We start from the raw sequence: 19,069 nt of genomic DNA, 5'->3' as shown, positions 1-19,069 counted from the left end.
GAAACCCAAACTGTCCTTTTTCATTTTCACGAGGGTTTCCCTGAGAGAAAATTCTAGGAATGCGAGCAAAGAAGGCAAATAATTTGTTGGATTTTTTTTTTTAATGGTTAAATGACCTAGCTATTTAAACACAGATGTCTCAAATAGCATATTCTAATGTTTTCATACACAGTCTATTTGATAATTATTTTAAGTGGCTAATTATTTTTCAAAGAAGTTACTGCTTTTAGGCTCAGAGTGCTAATCTTTTAACCATGACATCTACTATACTTACGTTCTCTCTAGCAAAATGGCTCTAATCTCCAAATAATTGATCTAGGCAGGTTTTTGGAGAGGCCAACGTGTTGCAATGACAGTTACATGGACAGAAGATACGCAGACTTATCCGGGCCTGGCTGTAGATTGTCCACTTAGTGAATGTTTGACATGAGAAAGACATTTAATCTCTCTGATCTCCATTTCCTTGTCTGTAAGACTCACTCAATGCAGCTGTAATGAAAGAATATTCGTAGCATACCTGGTTTAGAGTAAGTGCTCACTGAATGGTACCCAGCAAATTAAAGCAGTGCATGTTATCCAATAAATTGAACCTGCAAAACGCCCTGTGAACAGAGCCTCTAATAAGACAGTGACATCAGTGTTTTCTTCTTGGTTACCAGGAGCAGATAATTTTCTTCTTTTTGAGGTCATGGTCCCGTCAGATTGAAGATTAATGAAAGAACAAGAGGGTTGCAGTATTCCTGCAGGTCCATGAGAGCAGGGGCCCTCTTGGCCTTGTTTTCTGTTGTGTTTTGTATGCCTGGAGCACAACCAGCGCTCCGTGGTTATTTTGGAATTAATGAATTGCAGTTCTGTCCATGCCTCTGACAAACAAGTGGCTGGACCTCAAATAATTGACACCCTCTCCTGAGAAGCAGTCAAGTTCTAACTCAATCTAGATTTCAAAAAAACCCTGCCAAACTCAAAGCTACCATGTGAACACATCACTTGACTTCCAAAGCCACGAGAGCCTCACATTTTTTTAACCTGATTTTTGTCTTCAGAAATTATTTTTTCCTGAATCAAGGACCAGAGACAAAACAAGAAATTGTTTTTTTAGAATTATAGTAATCCTGGAAAATTCAGAGTTAGATGATGGTTGTCACCCTAACAGAGATGTAAAGAAAACAAGATTGGAGCAGACCATCCTGCTTTGTAGGTGATTCAGAAAGGAACATTTTCATCATTTTGGCAAAGATGGAAATGGGTGAAAATCATGTTGGAGGGTTACTGTTTAATGTATAAGAACATGCTACAGACTCTGCTAACTTGTGTTTGTTAACCAGAAGTCTATTACCTGGTGCCCAGGTTCCTGTGTTCCCAAGTCAATCGGAATATTCCCAATGGTGATCTCAGGCACCGTAATATCCAGAGGTACTTTCTGAGTCATCAAGGGAAGATTAAATTATTCTCATTCAGGGTCTCCCATCAAATGCACTTACCACTTTCCATTCTTTGAAAGTTGGTTAGCTGGATATTTGGTTTATTGGTGTATGTCTGTTTTTCCACTGAAGTTGAGTACAGAGATTTCACTATAAAATAATATCGTTGAAAATAACCACCTCAGTCTCCCATTACAGAACTCATTTCTCCCTCCCATCCAGGATTGGTTTTAAGCTTTCCAGACAAGGTTGCCTAATAAATCACAGAATGTCCAGTCACATTTAATGCAGACAAACAACAAATTTTTTTTTTAGTATAAGTATGTCCCAACTATTGCATGAGACATACTTATACTAAAAAAGTTATTCCTTGTTCCTCTGAAATTCTAATTTAACTGAGCATCCTGTCTCTTGTTCTGTTGTTTGCTTGTTTGCTAAGTCTGGCAACACTATTTCCAGGGGGTTTGATATGTAGCCAGGCTAAATCACATCTGAGGAAGCCTAATATATCACAGAAGAATAGAGTTGGAAATGAGCATCTCGTTCAAACCTTGAATTAATTGTTAGTATAATGTTTCTTCTCATCATTGTTAAAAAGGGGTGACATGGTTTTCAATAAAAGGCCAATCAAGGGGCCTCTTTATTGGTTTCCTTTTCACATCAGGCAGACAGACGGAAGGGATGTAGTCTACCTGCACCATGGGTCTGTTGGCTGAATGGGAGGTGGGCACCCCTGGGTTTGTGGGTCTGTAAACTGTGACCCACCAGCTCTGCACTAGGGAAAGGGCATTAATCCGGTGACGGTTCTGCTCTCCTTAAAATATTCAAGTTAATGATATTTTCTCCCACATGGTGACATCTGGTCCCCATTACCAGCTACACATTGCCTTTATAAAAGCTGGTTTTGAATCAGGCAGGTATGACCACAGTGGCCAAAACGTGGGACTTCTATTTTTAACATTACGGTTTCCTAGTCCCTCAGTAAAATCGTTTTCGTAAATCTTTTTTTTTTAATTCCCATGGAGTTTATTCTTGGTTTCCAGATCCCAGCCCAGAGCAAATGCTGTGGCTGAATTACAGGAAAGGGCACTCCAGAAAGCGACAGCTGCCTTTTATTGTGTTAATAAGTTGATTCATTCAGCAAATATTTGTGGAGCAAATACTGTGTATAGAACAGAGCATAACGCGTTGTAGAAAAGAGAAAAATATGACTTGGTTCATGTCCTCAAAGAAGCGAAAATCTTGGGAGGCAAAGAGCAGCAACTCACAGAACTACACATAAGCAGCGGGTGAGAAATGCAGGCAAAGCGCTGGGAAGAGTCCCGGAAAAGGGAAACCGTGTCCACTTGCAGAGATTGGAAAAACCGAATGAATGACCTGGCATCTGAGTATAGGTCAAGATTTTAAACAGTTCAGAGAGAGGAAAGGGCAGACGATGAGGAATGCCCCGTGAGAGGAACAGAAGGAAAGCCTCCGCAGCCCCAGAGGCGAGGAAGTGTCTCATCTTAGTTGGCTTTAGCAAAAGGGCCGAATGCGGAGAGGCTTCGTAAAGACATGACACGGAAGGCCTTGCAGGCCTGGTTGAAAAACACACGTGCAATTCCTAGGCAAGTAATGACATGAGGCCAGGTGCGGTGGCTCACGCCTGTAACCTTAGCACTCTGGGAGGCTGAGGCAGGAGGATTGCTTGAGGTCAGGAGTTCAAGACCAGCAAGAGCGAGACCCCGTCTCTACTAAAAATAGAAAAAATTAGCCAGGCGTGGTGGCACACACCTGTAGTCCCAGCTACTCGGGAGGCTGAGGCAGGAGGATCGTTTGACCCCAGGAGTTTGAGGTTGCCGTGAACTATCATTGTACCATTGCACTCCAGCCTGGGTGACAGGGGGAGACCTGGTCTGAAAATAAAAAAAATAAATAAATACAATACAGGGTTCAGTAAAGGGATTCAGTGTCAAGGGGAAAGAACTGCCTTAGTCTGGATGTGGTATATTTGCAATGACAATGCGACATTCATGTGGAAAGTCCCCAGTGCAACTAGAAGTCGGGGTGGGAGGGAGGACAGCTGGGGAGAAGATGGGCATTGTCCTTCCACACCCATCCAGACGCCACCTCCCCTGGGGCTTCCCCTCTTGCCTTTCCAGGCTGAGTCACACACTTTGTTTCCTTCTACCTCCATATCACCATCTTTTTACCTTTGTTTCAGCAACTTTCTTGCTGTTGGATTTATTTTGTTTTACATATCTCCAACCGATCATAAACTGTGGTTTGGGGCAGGGCCTGTACTTGAGCTGGGGATGACTTCCGGTTACCAAAGAGACTGGAACATCCATAGTTTGACACTGAGCTTGGAAGACGTCAAAAGGGGAGAAGTTTATGCTCTCACTGAAAATATTCTCTACTGGGATGGAAGCGTAGGGAGGGGAGTTCTGAAAGAGCAGGAGGAAGGCTTGGGGAAGGGAAGCTTGCAGTTTACCATAAAAGAATCCAGAAATTGAAAATGTTATATGAATGGGTATAAAATCATGTCTTTATCCAATATGTTGTATTTTCTTTCTAAGCACGGAGTCTCCCAGAAAATCATTTTACATTATCCATCTCATTCCACCTCCTAGATTATCCTTGCTCTGGAATGCTGGGCATGGTGTCTGGACTTATTTCTGACTCCCAGATTACAGCATCAAACCAAGCGGACAGAAACTGGATGCCTGAAAACATCCGCCTGGTGACCAGTCGCTCGGGCTGGGCCCTGCCGCCCACACCTCATCCCTACGTCAACGAGTGGCTCCAGGTGGACCTGGGGGAGGAGAGGATCGTGCGCGGCATCATCATTCAGGGCGGGAAGCACCGAGAGAACAAGGTGTTCATGAGGAAGTTCAAGGTCGGGTACAGCAACAACGGCTCGGACTGGAAGATGATCATGGACGACAGCAAGCGCAAGGCGAAGGTAAGAGCTCCGGACCGTGAGGAAGTTGGTCCCGACATCCTTGACTTCAGGCATTTTCCTAGGAAGTGCGACTTCCTGTTTCCTTCCAGCCATGAGATCAGAGGAGGTGTGTGATGGTGTCGGTAAGACCCCCGATTCCAGGGATGACAGGAACATGGTGCGGAAAGTGATGTCCGAGATAACGTGCAAAAGAATCGCTTTGCTGGTCCCCTTTCCCTCCATGTGGGGAAGGACAGACAGCCCCACACGCAGACGGGGGTCTCCCTTACCCTCTTCTCACCCAACCCTAGTTTAATTGTTTTTCTTTTGGAGACAGGGTCTTGCTCTGTGGCCCAGGCTGGAGTGCACTGGTGCAATCATAGCTCACTGCAACCTTGAACTCCTGGGCTCAAGCAATCCTCCTGCCTCACCCTCCCGTAAGTGTGTGCCACCACACCTAGCTAATTTTTTGAATTTTTTGTAGAAACAGTGTCTCATTATGTTGCCCAGGCTGGTCTCGAACTCCTGGCCTCAAGCTATCCTCCCCCACTCGGCCTCCCAGAGTACTGGGATTACAGGTGTGCGTCACCATACCCAGCATGTTTTAAAATTTTTAATTGTGATAAAATACACACAACATAAAATTTGCCATCTTAACCTTTTCAACTTACAGTTCAGTTCTGTTAAATATGTTCATATTGCTGTGCAACTAATGTCCCAAACCTTCTCCTCTTGCAAAACTGAAACTTTATACCCAGTAAGCAACAGCTCCACCCACCGCCGCCCAGCCTCTGGTGACCACCCTTCTACTTTCTGTTTCTATGGATTCCACTACTCTAGGAGCCTCATATGGTGTTTGTCCTTTTGTGAATGGCTTCTGTTTCTTTGCATAATGTCTTCAAGGACCATCCATGTTGTAGCATGTGTCAGAATTTCCATGCTTTTTAAGGCCAGATAATATTCCATTGTTTGCACAAACCACATTTTGTTTATTCACTCCTCCATTGACGGACACTTGGGTTGCTTCCACCTTTTAGCTATTGTGAATATTGCTTACGTATATTTTGTATGCATTGAAGCCTTTTAAAATGCAGTTGATCTCTTGATTATCCAGTGAAAAAAATGAAAAGAGAATTTCAATATAAAAATATTCCAACATTCATCGAAATATATGGTATAATTGTTTTTAACCAATCAGATCTACCTTAATAATTATGTTTTACTTAGGCTGATGGGGAAAATCATTTGCATTTCCTGAGCACACAACACCAACTTGGAAAGGATGTGCAGGAATATACTGGGTGGCCTGGACGCCAGTTTAGGATTCCAGTAAGGAACAACCCACCCACAGTCCGCAGTCTAGTTCTGTCGGCAGCATGGGAATTATATTGGGCTGAGGATACTCCTCACACCAACATAATTGGCCTTTTGGTCTTGGCCTTTCCATCCCTGCTTTGCCCTGGACATACTCCTCTTGTGAAAAAAGAGGATTTTTAGCTCACTGGAGAGCATATTAATTATCCTCACTCCCACTCTAAGCAGGTGTGGGAATATGGCTGAATATAGTGACTCAGGCCAGCCAGAGGCGTTGCAGGCAGGAAACAAGCTGTGGTGCCGCCAGCTCCTACTCCCTCCAGATGTGGGGCTCTGAGGGGATCGCCCTGTCCCCCATGGGCTGTGGGTCAGCCCCAAAGCAGCCGACCACTGACGAGGCCAGCGCTGTCGGAAACCTACAGATCTCTCCCCACGCCTCCCCTCCTTCACTTGTGGTTTCTAAAACATTTTCCGTGTTGTATTTATACGTGCAGCTACCTTCTTTTCCGTGTCCATGTCGTTGTCCCCTTCTACATCTGTCCCTCTTGTTTGGGGGAAAGAAAAAGTAAACATCAGCAACGGGAGTTCCCTCATGAGCCGATCTTTTCTAGGGAGCGGTGAGTGTCACAGTGACTGCATCAGAATACAGTGTGAATATGCTGCAGATCAACAACTTCCTGCTGCTGCCGATGGCAGCGTGTGCTGGTGTGACATGTTCTGCAACACCAGGGTTCCGAGAGGGAAAGAAAACAAATCACCATATGCTTTTGATAGGGTGCGTCATATGTTTCCCTGTCTCTGTTGTCTGATCCACGCGTCTGCGATCCGGTCTGAAGCCATCAGTCTATTGTAGTAAATCAAGTAAGGCATTCCACGGGAAGCCTACACACATTTTTCACTTTTAACGGAATACTCAATTCAAGATTCGTTGGATGTGTTAGGGTTTATGCCTAAAATAGGGTCCTATCCATCATTATCATCCTCCTGTGATATTGAAAACCATAAAAGCTTCTAAATTGTTTATATAGAGCCTCATCTGTGATCCTTAACACACCCTTCCACTGAAATAAAATCTCTAAGATGAAAAAAGAAACAGGTGAAACTTTTCATTTTAGAGCAGCGCATATTATTTAATTATATAAAGATATTTAAAACACACTATATTTAATTTTACAGATGAAGGTGACCTGTTTAGGATGCCAAGTACCTTTTAATGCAAAATGAATACTCGGTTTCCCCTGTACCTACTCCCTGTCCCTAAATAGTGTGTGATGGACAAGCTATATCAGAGTCTTTTAACTAGGCTATGCAGGCACAGATAGAAAATCCAAACACTCAAAAGCTCTCATCGTCTAAAACATAATTAGCAGCAGAACACAAAGAGAATTCAAAAGCAAGTTTACGCTGTCAAAGTTAGCTTAGTTCCATATGGGTTTTCATTGCTAATATTCTTCCCAGCTACCACTGACAGCTTTTATAATGTATTTACATTGCATTAATTCTTTGATCAAGTTAAAATTAAGAGATGAGCCTGGGATGCCATAGATAGAAATGCTTTTTTGCTATGATCTTTGGAGCTATGTTAAATAGACAGAACTTGCATGTGTAGTAATGGTATTTTCGTTATAATTAGTATCTTACTGACAACAACTTAATTGGGCCTAACAATAATACATGTCAAATTCTCAATTACTGACAGCAATTGCAGTTCTAGCAAGAGTGCAGAACCCCAATAGTGAATTTACTCTTGATAAAAAAAAAAAAATAGAAGGAAACTTTGATTGGAAGAGGCAGGTCTATGTTAGCAATGCAGTTTTAAATTCCTAGAGGCTTTTCTGAGTTGGAAAAGGCCAATTAATTTCCTTCTAGAACTCAGAAACCTCCCCAGTTCTGTTACAGCCTAACCCAATCTGTCTGTCTTCCCTCACATGCTTCCATTATCTTGTCACGACATTTCCACCACTGAATGAGCCCATTTTCAACTGGTTTATGATGTCTCAACACAGCCACTGGGCATAGTTCTCACTCCTGACTAGCATGGCCTAGGGAGGGCCAACCACCCCATCTGATCTACCAGGTCTAGTAGCCCAATTTGCATCAGATTAAAGACAAATTAATGAAACTAAACGTGTGGCTTTGGGCATAGGTGTTTCTTGGATCATGGTGTTTTCACCTGTAAGAAAGAGGAGACTAAACTAGATGATTTATAAGGGCAGAGGCATCAGCATGGTGTGGTTAAGGGCACCAGTTAAAATTGCCTAGGTTTGCCAAGCACAGGGACTCAAGCCTATAATCCCAGCACTTTGGGAGGCCAAGGCAGGAGTTTGAGACCAGCCTGGGCAACATAGTGAGACACCGCCCCCACCCTCCCTGTCTCCACAAAAAATTTTAAAAGGGTGGGTACAGTGGCTGACGCCTATAATCCTAGCACTCTGGGAGGCTGAGCTGGCTGGATTGTTTGAGCTCAGGAGTTCGAGACCAGCCTGAATAAGAGCAAGACCCCATCTCTACAAAAAAAAAAAATAGAAATTAGCTGGACATCTAAAAATATATATAGAAGAAATTAGCCAGGCATGGTGGCACATACCTGTAGTCCCAGCTACTCGGGAGGCAGAGGCAGAAGGATTGCTTGAGCCTGGAAATTTGAGGTTGCTGTGAGCTACGCTGAAGCCACGTCACTCTAGCCCAGGCAACAGAGTGAGACTCTGTCTCAAAAAAATAATAATAATTATATATATATATATATGTATTTTAAGCACTTAGAACAATGCCTTATACCAATAAATATCATACAATATTTGATATATATTAAAAAAAGGACATTCCCAGTGATAAAACTATCTTATTTTTCTAATCCCCCTCCCCTTCTCCCCTACTGCATGGGATTAAGAATAGTGTTGGAGTGGGGGATGGTGGCACATGCCTGTAATCCCAGCTACTCGGGAGGCTGAGGCTGGAGGATCCCTTGAGCATAGGAGTTCGAGACCAGCCTTGGTGATACAGAGAGACCCCATCTCAAAAAAAAAAAAAAAAAAAGGAAAGAAAGAAAAAATAAACTGTGGTTAAAAAAATTAAAAGATAGTTTTTTTAAAAAAAGAATGGTATTGGGAAAAGAGGATATAGTGAGGCTTATCCATTTCTTGGAAAAGAAAACGGGCCTAGTCATTGCTGCATTTTCTTATGATTCCACTCAAGGTTGTTGACCTTCCTGTCATGGACAAAGGGAAATAATATCATCCAACAGCAGACAGGCAGTGGGTGGCCTGGGCTCCTAAAAAGTGTCACAGTGACTTCAAGCTGGACGTGCTTCAAAAGAGGTGCCCACTCATCGCACAATTCAACCAGGAATCAGAACATTGCTGTCTGGACCCTTGGTACTTTCCTGACATGAGAAGGTCTTTTATCTACAAATGACTCCGACTGGTGATACTTCTTAAGTAAACAGAAATTTCGATCGTTTGGAATAAGCCAAGTTCTTGAATAAACAGCCTTTGCGCTACATTAAATTTACCATCTCCTACTTCAGATGTTTCTTTTCTTTCTTTCTTTTTTTTTTTTTTTTGAGACAGAGTCTCACTCTGTTGCCCAGGCTAGAGTGAGTACCGTGGCGTCAGCCTAGCTCACAGCAACCTCAAACTCCTGGGCTCAAGCGATCCTCCTGCCTCAGCCTCCCAAGTAGCTGGGACTACAGGCATGTGCCACCATGCCTGGCTAATTTTTTTCTATATATATAATTTTAGCTGTCCAGATCATTTCTTTCTATTTTTTGTAGAGATGGGGTCTCGCTCTTGCTCAGGCTGGTCTCGAACTCCTGACCTTGAGCGATCCGCCCACCTCGGCCTCCCAGAGTGCTAGGATTACAGGCGGGAGCCACCCCGCCCGGCCAGATGTTTCTTAATAATTTCTCCCTCTTCTAGAGGGCCAAGTTGTAGCAAAACTAGGACCTTCTCATTTAAGAGAATGTCACAGGAATATGTATCGAAAATGGAGTGTCTATTAGAAGCCCTGAAAAATGGCAAGTTCTCTTCCTCCACCTCAAGGAAGTGATAAAGGTGTGGCTTCTCCAAGGGGTATCAGCCTTTCATTTAAAAACGTGTCTCGTTAAATCCTCGGCTCCCGGTAGAGCCTCAGTGTATGTTCGGAACTTTCTTAGAAATGATATCCGTCACTTGGTAGAGAGGGTTTAATTGGTTTTTCTTTCTCATTGATGAACATGATGTCAGCCATTGTTTCTCTGCCCCACTCAGGGTCCTGAAGGAGGGAAGAAACAACTGCCAAACGGGAGGTCTTCTCTTTTTTTTTTTTTCCGTCTTAATGACCTGTGTTTTTCATGCTTCACAGTCTTTCGAGGGCAACAACAACTACGACACACCTGAGCTGCGGACTTTTCCAGCTCTTTCCACACGATTCATCAGAATCTACCCCGAGAGAGCGACTCACGGCGGGTTAGGGCTGAGAATGGAGCTGCTCGGCTGTGAAGTGGAAGGTAATTACCATTTCCAGAGTCGCTTCTCGTTCCCTACTTGTGTTTTTATTTCCTTTTTCATGCATTTATGCCCCTGATGGTGCTGTCGAAAATTGCCACCCTTTCCCCCGCCACCCACGTGATCCTGCATCTCTCAGCCTGCCCGGCAGGGCGACTCAACACTCTGACACAGGCAAGGCAGCACCTTCGGGTGCTACTTTTGTCTTGGTTGGTTGTATGACTGTCCTCAGATTCTATGGGGTTGTCTCTCTCAACTTTTTTTTTTTAAATAATTTATTAAGGTAAAATTCATAGAACAAAAAATTCACCATCTTAACTTAGTAGCGTTTAGTACCTTCACAATTTAGTTGTACAACCACCACCTCTATCTAGTTCCAAAACATTTCCATTGCTCCAAAGTCAAACCCCGTACCCACTAAGCAGCTAACCCGCTTGCTCCTCCCCCGACTCCTGGCAACCACTGATGCCTTTGCCTTTTTAAATATTGTGTAGAGGTGTGTGTGTCTGATCCAGTTTCTGTGATGACAGTGTTGACTCTCATCACACAGTGGCAGGGAGCAGCATTTGACAGACTAAGACATCGAGACACATCATCTTGGATGAATTTCTTAGGCTGCTGCAGAGAAACAGGACTTTGCATGAGACAATGTATATGAAAATACAGTAAAGTCTGTTTGGGGATGTTACCGCATACACTTAGGTTATTCTATGAAGGTTGCATCAAGTACAAATTCAGTTCACACATTGACCTCAGGGCTGCACTCTCTTTTAACATGTAATGAATGAGATTAATGTTCTGAGTTTGTTATTGTACGATTTAATATCTTTGTGCGCTAGAATCTGCCTGAGATTTGGGCATACATGAGTTACCTACACCAGCTTTCTATGTCCATAGAGGTCCTTCTCCAGCCTGGCTCAAAGGATGACTGTTGTGGACCTCCAGATGTTAATCCTTTGAGCATCGATGCTCATGGTAGTTATGAAGAATGCTTTTTCCTATCTCCTCCTTGTGGTTTTAAAATTATTTGTGTTTTGAGCTGCCCAAATGTAATTACATTCGTGAACACATTAAATACCATAAAACTTTTCTTATTATGCACTACAAACTTTCAGCTATCAATCACCATACTACTGAATAATTCATCGCTACTTTTCAATGTGTTTATTTAAAAGCAAGCCATTAGCTCCCATTCTTTACTGTGTGGTTGTTTTCATATCTGTAGTCACATCCTGGACTTCTAAATCATCCCCTCTCTATCAGCACACACCAGGAATGACCCTGTGCCAGGGCTGTGACAGAGATGCCCAGAAAGTGAGGGACGGGCAGACGGCACTAAGTACAGATGCCTTCGTTCGGTTTCCTGGGAAGTGTGGTCATCTGGAAAAGGAAGTGTGCCGCTACGACGCAGGTCTTTGCCTGGGTTCTGGAAAGCAGCGCTGATTTAGGAGGTGGCGTGAATGGATGGTTGAAAAGACTGAGCCTGGTGGCAGTTTGCCAGTGTCAACTCTGTAGTGAGGTAGAAACTGTTGGCGAAGGGGATTTGCCTGCAGATGTTCCCAGGCACTCACAAAAGTGAGGAAGTTGCCCCGAGCTGTATGAGAAACCAACATCTGGGGAAAGTAACGTCCCGTCCAAGCTTTTCAACACAGTTGGTGAAAGGGAGTGCATTTCTTCTGCTTTATATCAATTAATAGGCCCTTATTAAGTATGTACTCTGTGCCTTGTTCTACAGGAGACAGCTAAAAAGGATACAGACAGAGGATAAAGTCCAATCCAGTCTCCCACGCGTGCCTATCCTATTTTGAGCTGGCGCTTAAATATTTAAGAAACAATTAGAGAACCACAGAAGCTAATACCTTTTCAAATACTAAAATTGGAGCAAACAAATCATTCATTTTCTACTTTTTTTCAACCTAATGTTGAAAAGTGCCCTGGGCCACTTCCAACATGGAACTCCGCCCTTAGAGACACCATAAGGAATGCAGAAGAATCAGCAAAATGAATAGAGGGTTTAAAATACTTAAAAGTAGCACATTATCAAGAGCAAGGAGAGCTTAGGGAAGACAACTACCTGGATTGGCAGAAAGGAAGGTGTCTACTGGTACAGTAACAGCAGTCAGTAGAGCCCAGAAGACATGCATATGCGTTTTACAAAGTCTGGACAGCACGCCTACACGGTGTGTACGTTATCTGCACACGGTGATTTCCCAGTTATTATCGGTGTGTGTACTTGGGCAGCTGAACAAGTTGAAACTTAGCTCTCTTTCCACATTTGTCCTAACTCTGCTTGGCACTGAAGCGCCATAACAAACAGTGTCACATTTTTATTGAGAAAGCAACAGTTTCTGGCACATTCCTACTGGCCAGAAGCTACCAGAGAACAGTCCCTTCCCCACCCCCACCCCCACCCCCACCCCCCAGCATCTTGTCTGGTTCTCAAACATCAAGAGAACTGTACATTATCTCAAATCTTGTAAAGTGAAATGTAATGCCCAAAACTGTAAAATATTAAACAGATTGCAAAAATGAGTAACAGACTGAAAAAAAAAAAAATAGACTGAACTGAATTGAAAGGACTTCAAAAGCAGTCTTTGATTAATGTTGGCTACTTTTCAACTACAAATTCAAAGATACGGGAATACCGACCCACACTGGAATGCGGTCCTAGAGGGTTCAGGTAAAATGACCCTCAGGATATCTGAGACAACGTCTCCCACACACCTGCTTTGGAGAGAGGGCTCCCAGGTTGAGAAGCTACTTAAAGAGAAATGGAATGACCCTTTTAAAAAAAGAACAATATTGTACTAAACGTGAATGTTGAGACTCCCTTTGGGGGGGGAATATATAAACTTAGCAAACTTAGTAAATAAATATAAAAGAATTCATGACAAGTGAGTTCTCCAGCACCTTGAATAGGAAAGGAAAAACAGTTCAGGCAAAATCTCTATCGTCAAAGCTCTCAACTCCAGGGTCATGAATAAATAGTGAGAATTCAAGAGCTTTTCAGAAAAAAAGGATATTTACATAGATAACTACATAGAAAATGCTAAGGCAGCCAACTCTACTCAGCAGATATGAATCAAATACCAAAAAAAAAGCAATCTCTGATACATTCTGCAGAATCCAACTACATTTAGCTCCTGAAAGAGAGGCAAAGCATGTGCCTGGCCTTCTCACCGCAGATTAGAGTTTTCTGCAAAAGCCTTAGCAGATCCAACAGCCAGAGGCTGAGACTACATTTCAAAGGTGTGAGATAATAATCCCTGGATCTCGTTTCAGCACCTACAGCTGGACCGACCACTCCCAACGGGAACCCGGTGGATGAGTGTGACGACGACCAGGCCACCTGCCACAGTGGAACAGGTGATGACTTCCAGCTCACAGGTGCAGAAACCATCTTCATCCCATTGCTGTGCCATTTCAGTTCATGTCGTTGTTGAGACCAGCGAATGCCTTTGTGTGCTCTTAACTCTGCATGGCATCGGGTGGTGGCAGAGCTGCCCCAAGAGGGGTGGCCTCCTTGCCAGACACATGCATCTTCATTTCCTCATGCCATCCATGTGAACGAGTTGTTCTTAGTAGCCACAGCCATTTGAAACAATAACCCGAGCCATTTTCAGAGCTAAAGGCTAGGGTTGTCTTAACTGAGTAAGAATTTCTCCATGGCTAAATGTGCTGAACTGATTCCTCATCTTCAAGCCTTTCCTTCCCCCCTAACACTTACGCCACAACTGCATAACCACACACTTTAGAATGTTTATTTTCATTTTTTTCAAGAGGTCAAGTTTTGGGGTTTGTTTTTTTTTTGTTTGTTTGTTTGTTTGTTTGTTTTTGAGTGAATCCTTCATCCAACTCACTGATGAAATTACGCTTCTATTTGAAATGCAGCTTTTAAGTTGGGATTTTGTAAATCGATCGACATTAAAATTTACAAAGGCAGAATTAGTTGTTTTCACATCACCACCAACCAGCAAATATGTCAGAGGTGGTGTGTGCCAAACGCCTCACTAATGAATCTACAGTTACTCCTTAATCTCCTAAAACCCTAAAAGCTAGAAAGTGACTTTCTCCTCCACTTTGGAATGGCAGAGGAAATGTTAAGCAAGTGGGGAAATGGGATTGCACCATTTGGAAATTGGCCAAGGCACTAGGATTTTCACCCTATTGTTGCAAAAGGTATCATGGGACCTTGACTGCCACCCGGGTCAAATGCGGTTCCATATAGCATCTGACTCTCATTTTAGATTAAACACAAGCCCTTGAATGCAGGTCTGTATTTTTACCCAGAAGGGACTCAGCCCACATAATTAATTTCCACAGGCAAAACTGAAGGCGTTACCATGTAACTTCATAATACGGCCATGTTATTGGCTAACACATTAGTGCAAAATCGGGAAGGAGATGTCCTGCAGTACATTTCCAGCTATTGCAAAAGCTTATCTCAGAAGGAGCAAGAGAGCTCTGCACTCTGAAATGGAAAGGGTAAAAAAAAAAAAAAAATCTAGCCCAGAAATTTAGTGCTGTGAACTGGGTTTATATATAAATCCTACCTCCTAAAGCTGTCTCTTTCCAAATTTCTAGGATAATCACTTAACATTCATGTGGCCAATAAATGTCACATCGCTATGGGTTTTTGAATGCAAATCTTGTATCTCAGTAGCCACAAGCCACAAAAATTACTTTAATTACTGCAGAGGCATTTTCTGTGTAAGATGTTAAGATGTCAAGTTCAAGTTGAAAACCCTATAGCTGATGGAAAAAAACAGAGTACCGTTCTGTGACCCAGGTCCTCTGGAACCTTCTAGGGGTTGCCTGTAAACACCCTGCCACAAACCTCAGGCTGTTTTGTGGGCGCCGTCACACATCTTTGGTGAAATTTCTCATAAAAAGGAATGACGGCCGTATCACAATATACACTTTTCAATTGCCCTCTTGTGGAGGGGGTTCTTTTCTTGATAAACCCTAAAGTGGTCAGTTAATATTGATTAGAAACAAAGCCACAGATTTACTCCTCGTATCAGAACAAGCAGCCTTCTCATTTTTGCATTAGTTCATGACTGAATCAATTGAAACTGAAGCCTTTGAATGAAACAGGGCGAGTACGTTAGCCTGGAGCAAATTGTGTATGGCAGCGAGTTTCAAACCACAGAAAATGGGTCATTTATCGTGGAAACACTGACAATCCTTTAAAAGTACAAAGTGTTTTGCTTTTACCTACAGTGTTTAAATTATTTCTTGGGTAGGTAGAAGAAAGTTCATTCCAATTTTTTCTCACATATTAGCATGGCAAAAAAAAAAAAAAGTTATTTTCTCAGACCAGCACATATGTCTCAATAATTCCATAAATTCCTGCATATATTAAGAACCTCTGGGGGTGTTAATGCCCACACCTCCCCCCCCCCAAGAAGAGGTGATTTTTAGGAAGACATTCTCATGTTTCATATTTATTGCATGAAAGCCAATTTTTCCTTTTTAAAAATTTCATTTTACTTTGCAAAGCTATTTGTTATTTTCTGAAAGTAGTTGTGCTCACATATAATTGTTTGCAAGGAGCAAAAACCTCGCCTAACCCAGGTGCCTTTTTACATCTAAACAACACACCCCCTGTGCTCACGTGCTCACATGCAACATTGTGTCCTTTTCACTAATTCTGGCACAACTACAGAATTTACTGTGCGAGCTACAAATTTTGTATGTTCAGTGTGATGAAACCAAACCGTGAGCATTCTCACTTGCACCCGGGTAGGTGGGAACATGGAAATTGGGACCAGTGCCATCTTTGGTGTTGTTTAGTTTCTTAGGACGGGAGGGTGTTGATTTAATTTCTTCTCCTGGGGTGACCTATTTGTATATAGAAGGGGAGAAATATTGTAGGAACATGCTCATTATTTACAAACAGCTTTGAATTCCAGGTGAACGGTAGCAAATGCATGGAAATGAACAGAGACTTTGCTCTCCTGTACTTTCTTGCCAAGGTCAAAATTCTCCCTCAAAGTTACTCATTTGCAAATGCCTTTGAAGTCATTCGATAATACAATTGGCTTCAAAGGCACGGGGAGGCCAGATTTCACATCGGATCTGTGTTGGTGTGTACCCAACAGCGGAATTTGGCCCCCAACCTATAACAAAACTGATAATGCATATCGGTTTTAAAAAGTGAATTTTCACCTTGAATCTTTCTCCTCTAAGCCCACTGGGAACAGAATGCTAATGTAGTCTGGCCTCCCTCCAATTCTGCCATTACAGATTCACCTTCCTAACCCGTAATATATGTAATTCTCTTCCCACTGCCTGCCTTATTGAGGCCATGCACACGTGTGACCACTCGTCCACATATTTACTGGGAGAGCAGGGGTAGCTGCTGCAGTCGATTAGCTCAGAAACCTGAAGACCATTCCAAGAGCATGATTTTACAGCTCTCTGATTCATGCTACGGATGTGTGACATGATTTCTGATCCAGGGACGCTGTAGCGTAGGCCTGGCCCCAATAAAGATCACCACAAGTCTTTATTGATTGATGCTATTGGAAAGTGCACAATTATGGCATCTCATGACCACTTCCAGAACTTTCCATAATAGTCTTGGGTCTTTCTCACTCCTTCACCCTGAATTAGTCCTGTACTGTCCTTAAAGTAACAGGCTCCCTCAGACCACCTCCAACCATAGTCTGCATCGCAGATACACAGGAGAAAAAGGTTTCTCAAGCACAGTCATAAACAGCAAACTGCTATTTCCCAAATATAGTGGATTATAAGACTCCTCTGAGAAGCTTTCGGAAAAGGAAAAAAAAAAAAAAAAAAAAACCAAAACAGATTTTCAAGGCCTTACCCACAGAGATTCTAGTTCTCAGGTCTGGAGAGGATAGGTCGACAGGAAACTGCGATTTCAGCGAGCATTCAGGTGATACCTATGATTGGGCAAGTTTGAGAACACTGCTTGGAAACAGAAGTATAATGACGTAAAGTGGCCAATGGGTGAGTTAAGACACAGCATAAGAGAAGGTGAAGCTAAATCTCAGTAAGGTCACAGCCTGTCCCCTGACCAGGAATGCCAAAGGAGACCCGGCTGATTGAAAGCACACAGTGTTCAGGGTATTATTTTCTCAATCTCCCGGTTCCTTAGGGCAGCAAAGGAAATGTTTCTCCCCTTCCCCTTCTCCTGCTGCCTCCCACAGCTTCTCCAAACCACATACTGGGCAGAGTGTTTGTCCTTGGGAAAAATAAACCACCACAACAGCCAATGAAAGGAGGAACACTACCGTCCACTCTGAACCTTCAGTTTTCCAGTTTTTAAAATAGATTGTGGGGACCGGCCTTGCAACTTCCCCGAAGGCACACATCTGAAACTGTGGAATACAATTTGAAGCTCAGAGGTCTGGGTCAAGTTTAATACCCGAGTCACCGAGGACATTGAGAGGCCTTTGCCTTTCCCTGTTGCAATTGTATGCCACTCTCAGTCTGGGAACCAGAGAATGCCCTTGGAACAAAGTCTCCAACTCTCCATGCCTTCTGCATGCTTTACAAAGAAATGTGTGAGAATATATTGTGCACTTGGAACTTGCTAAGAGAGTAGATTTTAAGTGCTCTCACCACAAAAAAATGTCTGTGAAATAGTGCATATATTAATTAGCTTGATTCAGCCATTCCACAAGGTATACATATATCAAAACATCATGTACACTATAAATATATACAGGTAAAAATTTTAAAAAAGAAATGTGTTAGGTACAAAAAAATAACAGTTTGTTTGAATTTAATATTGTTGTGAGCAAAATACAAGTGAAACAATGACTGTTGTTGGAATTAAAGAAGGGATTTTCTTCAGAAAATGTTTGCCTCTGCTAGAGGTATATAAGCGTACAACATCTCTCTCCTGCAAATTATCTACCGTTTTCTTATTTTTTTATGTTATTGGTTTTGTTTTTCAGGTGGGACCACCGTGTTGAGCACAGAAAAGCCGACAGTATTAGACAGCACCATACAATCAGGTATGAAATAAAATCTAAAATGTGGTCTATTCCATGTCCTTGGAATGTCCTCCCCTCCCCACCCCCCCTCCCCCCACGAAAATAGCGCACTGCCACCCTTCTCGGTTTCAGCTTCCCGGAAAGTCCTAGAAGGAGAGATGCCGGCAGCATCTGGTCTCCAAGCGTGAGCCGTAAATATTGCTCTCCTTTCATCCGCACGTATATGCAGCAGGGAACGAGATTTCCTTCCCCATCAGTAATTGCCAAATGGTGACAATCCCAGCTCTCCACGGAAGGAACTGAGTAACATACTTTGTTTAAAAGCAGCACATCTAGGACATGGGTTGTGTTTGCAAACTAGAGGAGAAGGAAATCGCGCAGGCAGCACAGCCTGACTATTTATTTTCATCACGATCCTGCAAAAACCAAGGCAGGCAAAGTTTGTCAGTTTTGCCTGCCACGGAGTTGGCAGTTTTACAACAGCGTTTCCAGTGGGTGTGCCATGAAACGGGGTTCAGGAAACCGCAGTTTATAGTTGGGCACGGGGACAGGGGCGCCCTTGGGAACCGCAGCTCCTCATCCTTTCATTAATAGAAAAGCGTAACGACTTTTAAAGCCCACGGTTTGCTGTTTACCAGGGGCCAGTCGTGGTTAAACAGCGTGGCCTTCTTCTTGCACGCTTTTGTTTTCTGTTAGTAGTCTGTGAAATTCTTCCCCACAGACACGCAGAGGGAAGCAGGGGGGTATAAATAATCAGAGGTTTGAAATACTTTAAAGTTAATCATTAGAGTAAAGGTGAACAGGTCAGTTTTCCAGCTTCTCCCATTTCCTTTATGGGGAGCTCACTCAGCCTGGGCCTCCACAGTCATTTATTCGCGGGGCGTGTGGTGTATATCAATGTTTCCTCAACGGTATGACTCTACCGGCTAGGCAGACAGTAGAAAGGGCTGCTCTAAT

At 43.0% G+C, this 19,069-nt stretch overlaps 1 protein-coding gene across 5 annotated transcripts in view; it reads left to right on the top strand.

The window, feature by feature from the left end:
- NRP1 (neuropilin 1) overlaps window positions 1-19,069 on the top strand; it is a 133,828-nt gene that overhangs the window by 98,385 nt on the left and 16,374 nt on the right. For 2 of the 5 annotated variants that reach the window (XM_069459002.1, XM_069459001.1), the window contains exons 9-12: window positions 4,034-4,365; window positions 10,000-10,144; window positions 13,425-13,508; window positions 18,074-18,133. In XM_069459002.1, the coding sequence (XP_069315103.1) occupies window positions 4,034-4,365; window positions 10,000-10,144; window positions 13,425-13,508; window positions 18,074-18,133 (621 nt within the window). Of the gene's footprint in view, window positions 1-4,033; window positions 4,366-9,999; window positions 10,145-13,424; window positions 13,530-18,073; window positions 18,158-19,069 lie in introns of those variants that run through there. The other 3 variants (XM_069459003.1, XM_069459000.1, XM_069459004.1) reach the window with 2 other exon arrangements.

The sequence above is a fragment of the Eulemur rufifrons genome, chromosome 25 (assembly GCF_041146395.1).
Source record: "Eulemur rufifrons isolate Redbay chromosome 25, OSU_ERuf_1, whole genome shotgun sequence".
Taxonomy (NCBI): domain Eukaryota; kingdom Metazoa; phylum Chordata; class Mammalia; order Primates; family Lemuridae; genus Eulemur; species Eulemur rufifrons.
This window is presented reverse-complemented; position numbering and strand designations above follow the sequence as displayed.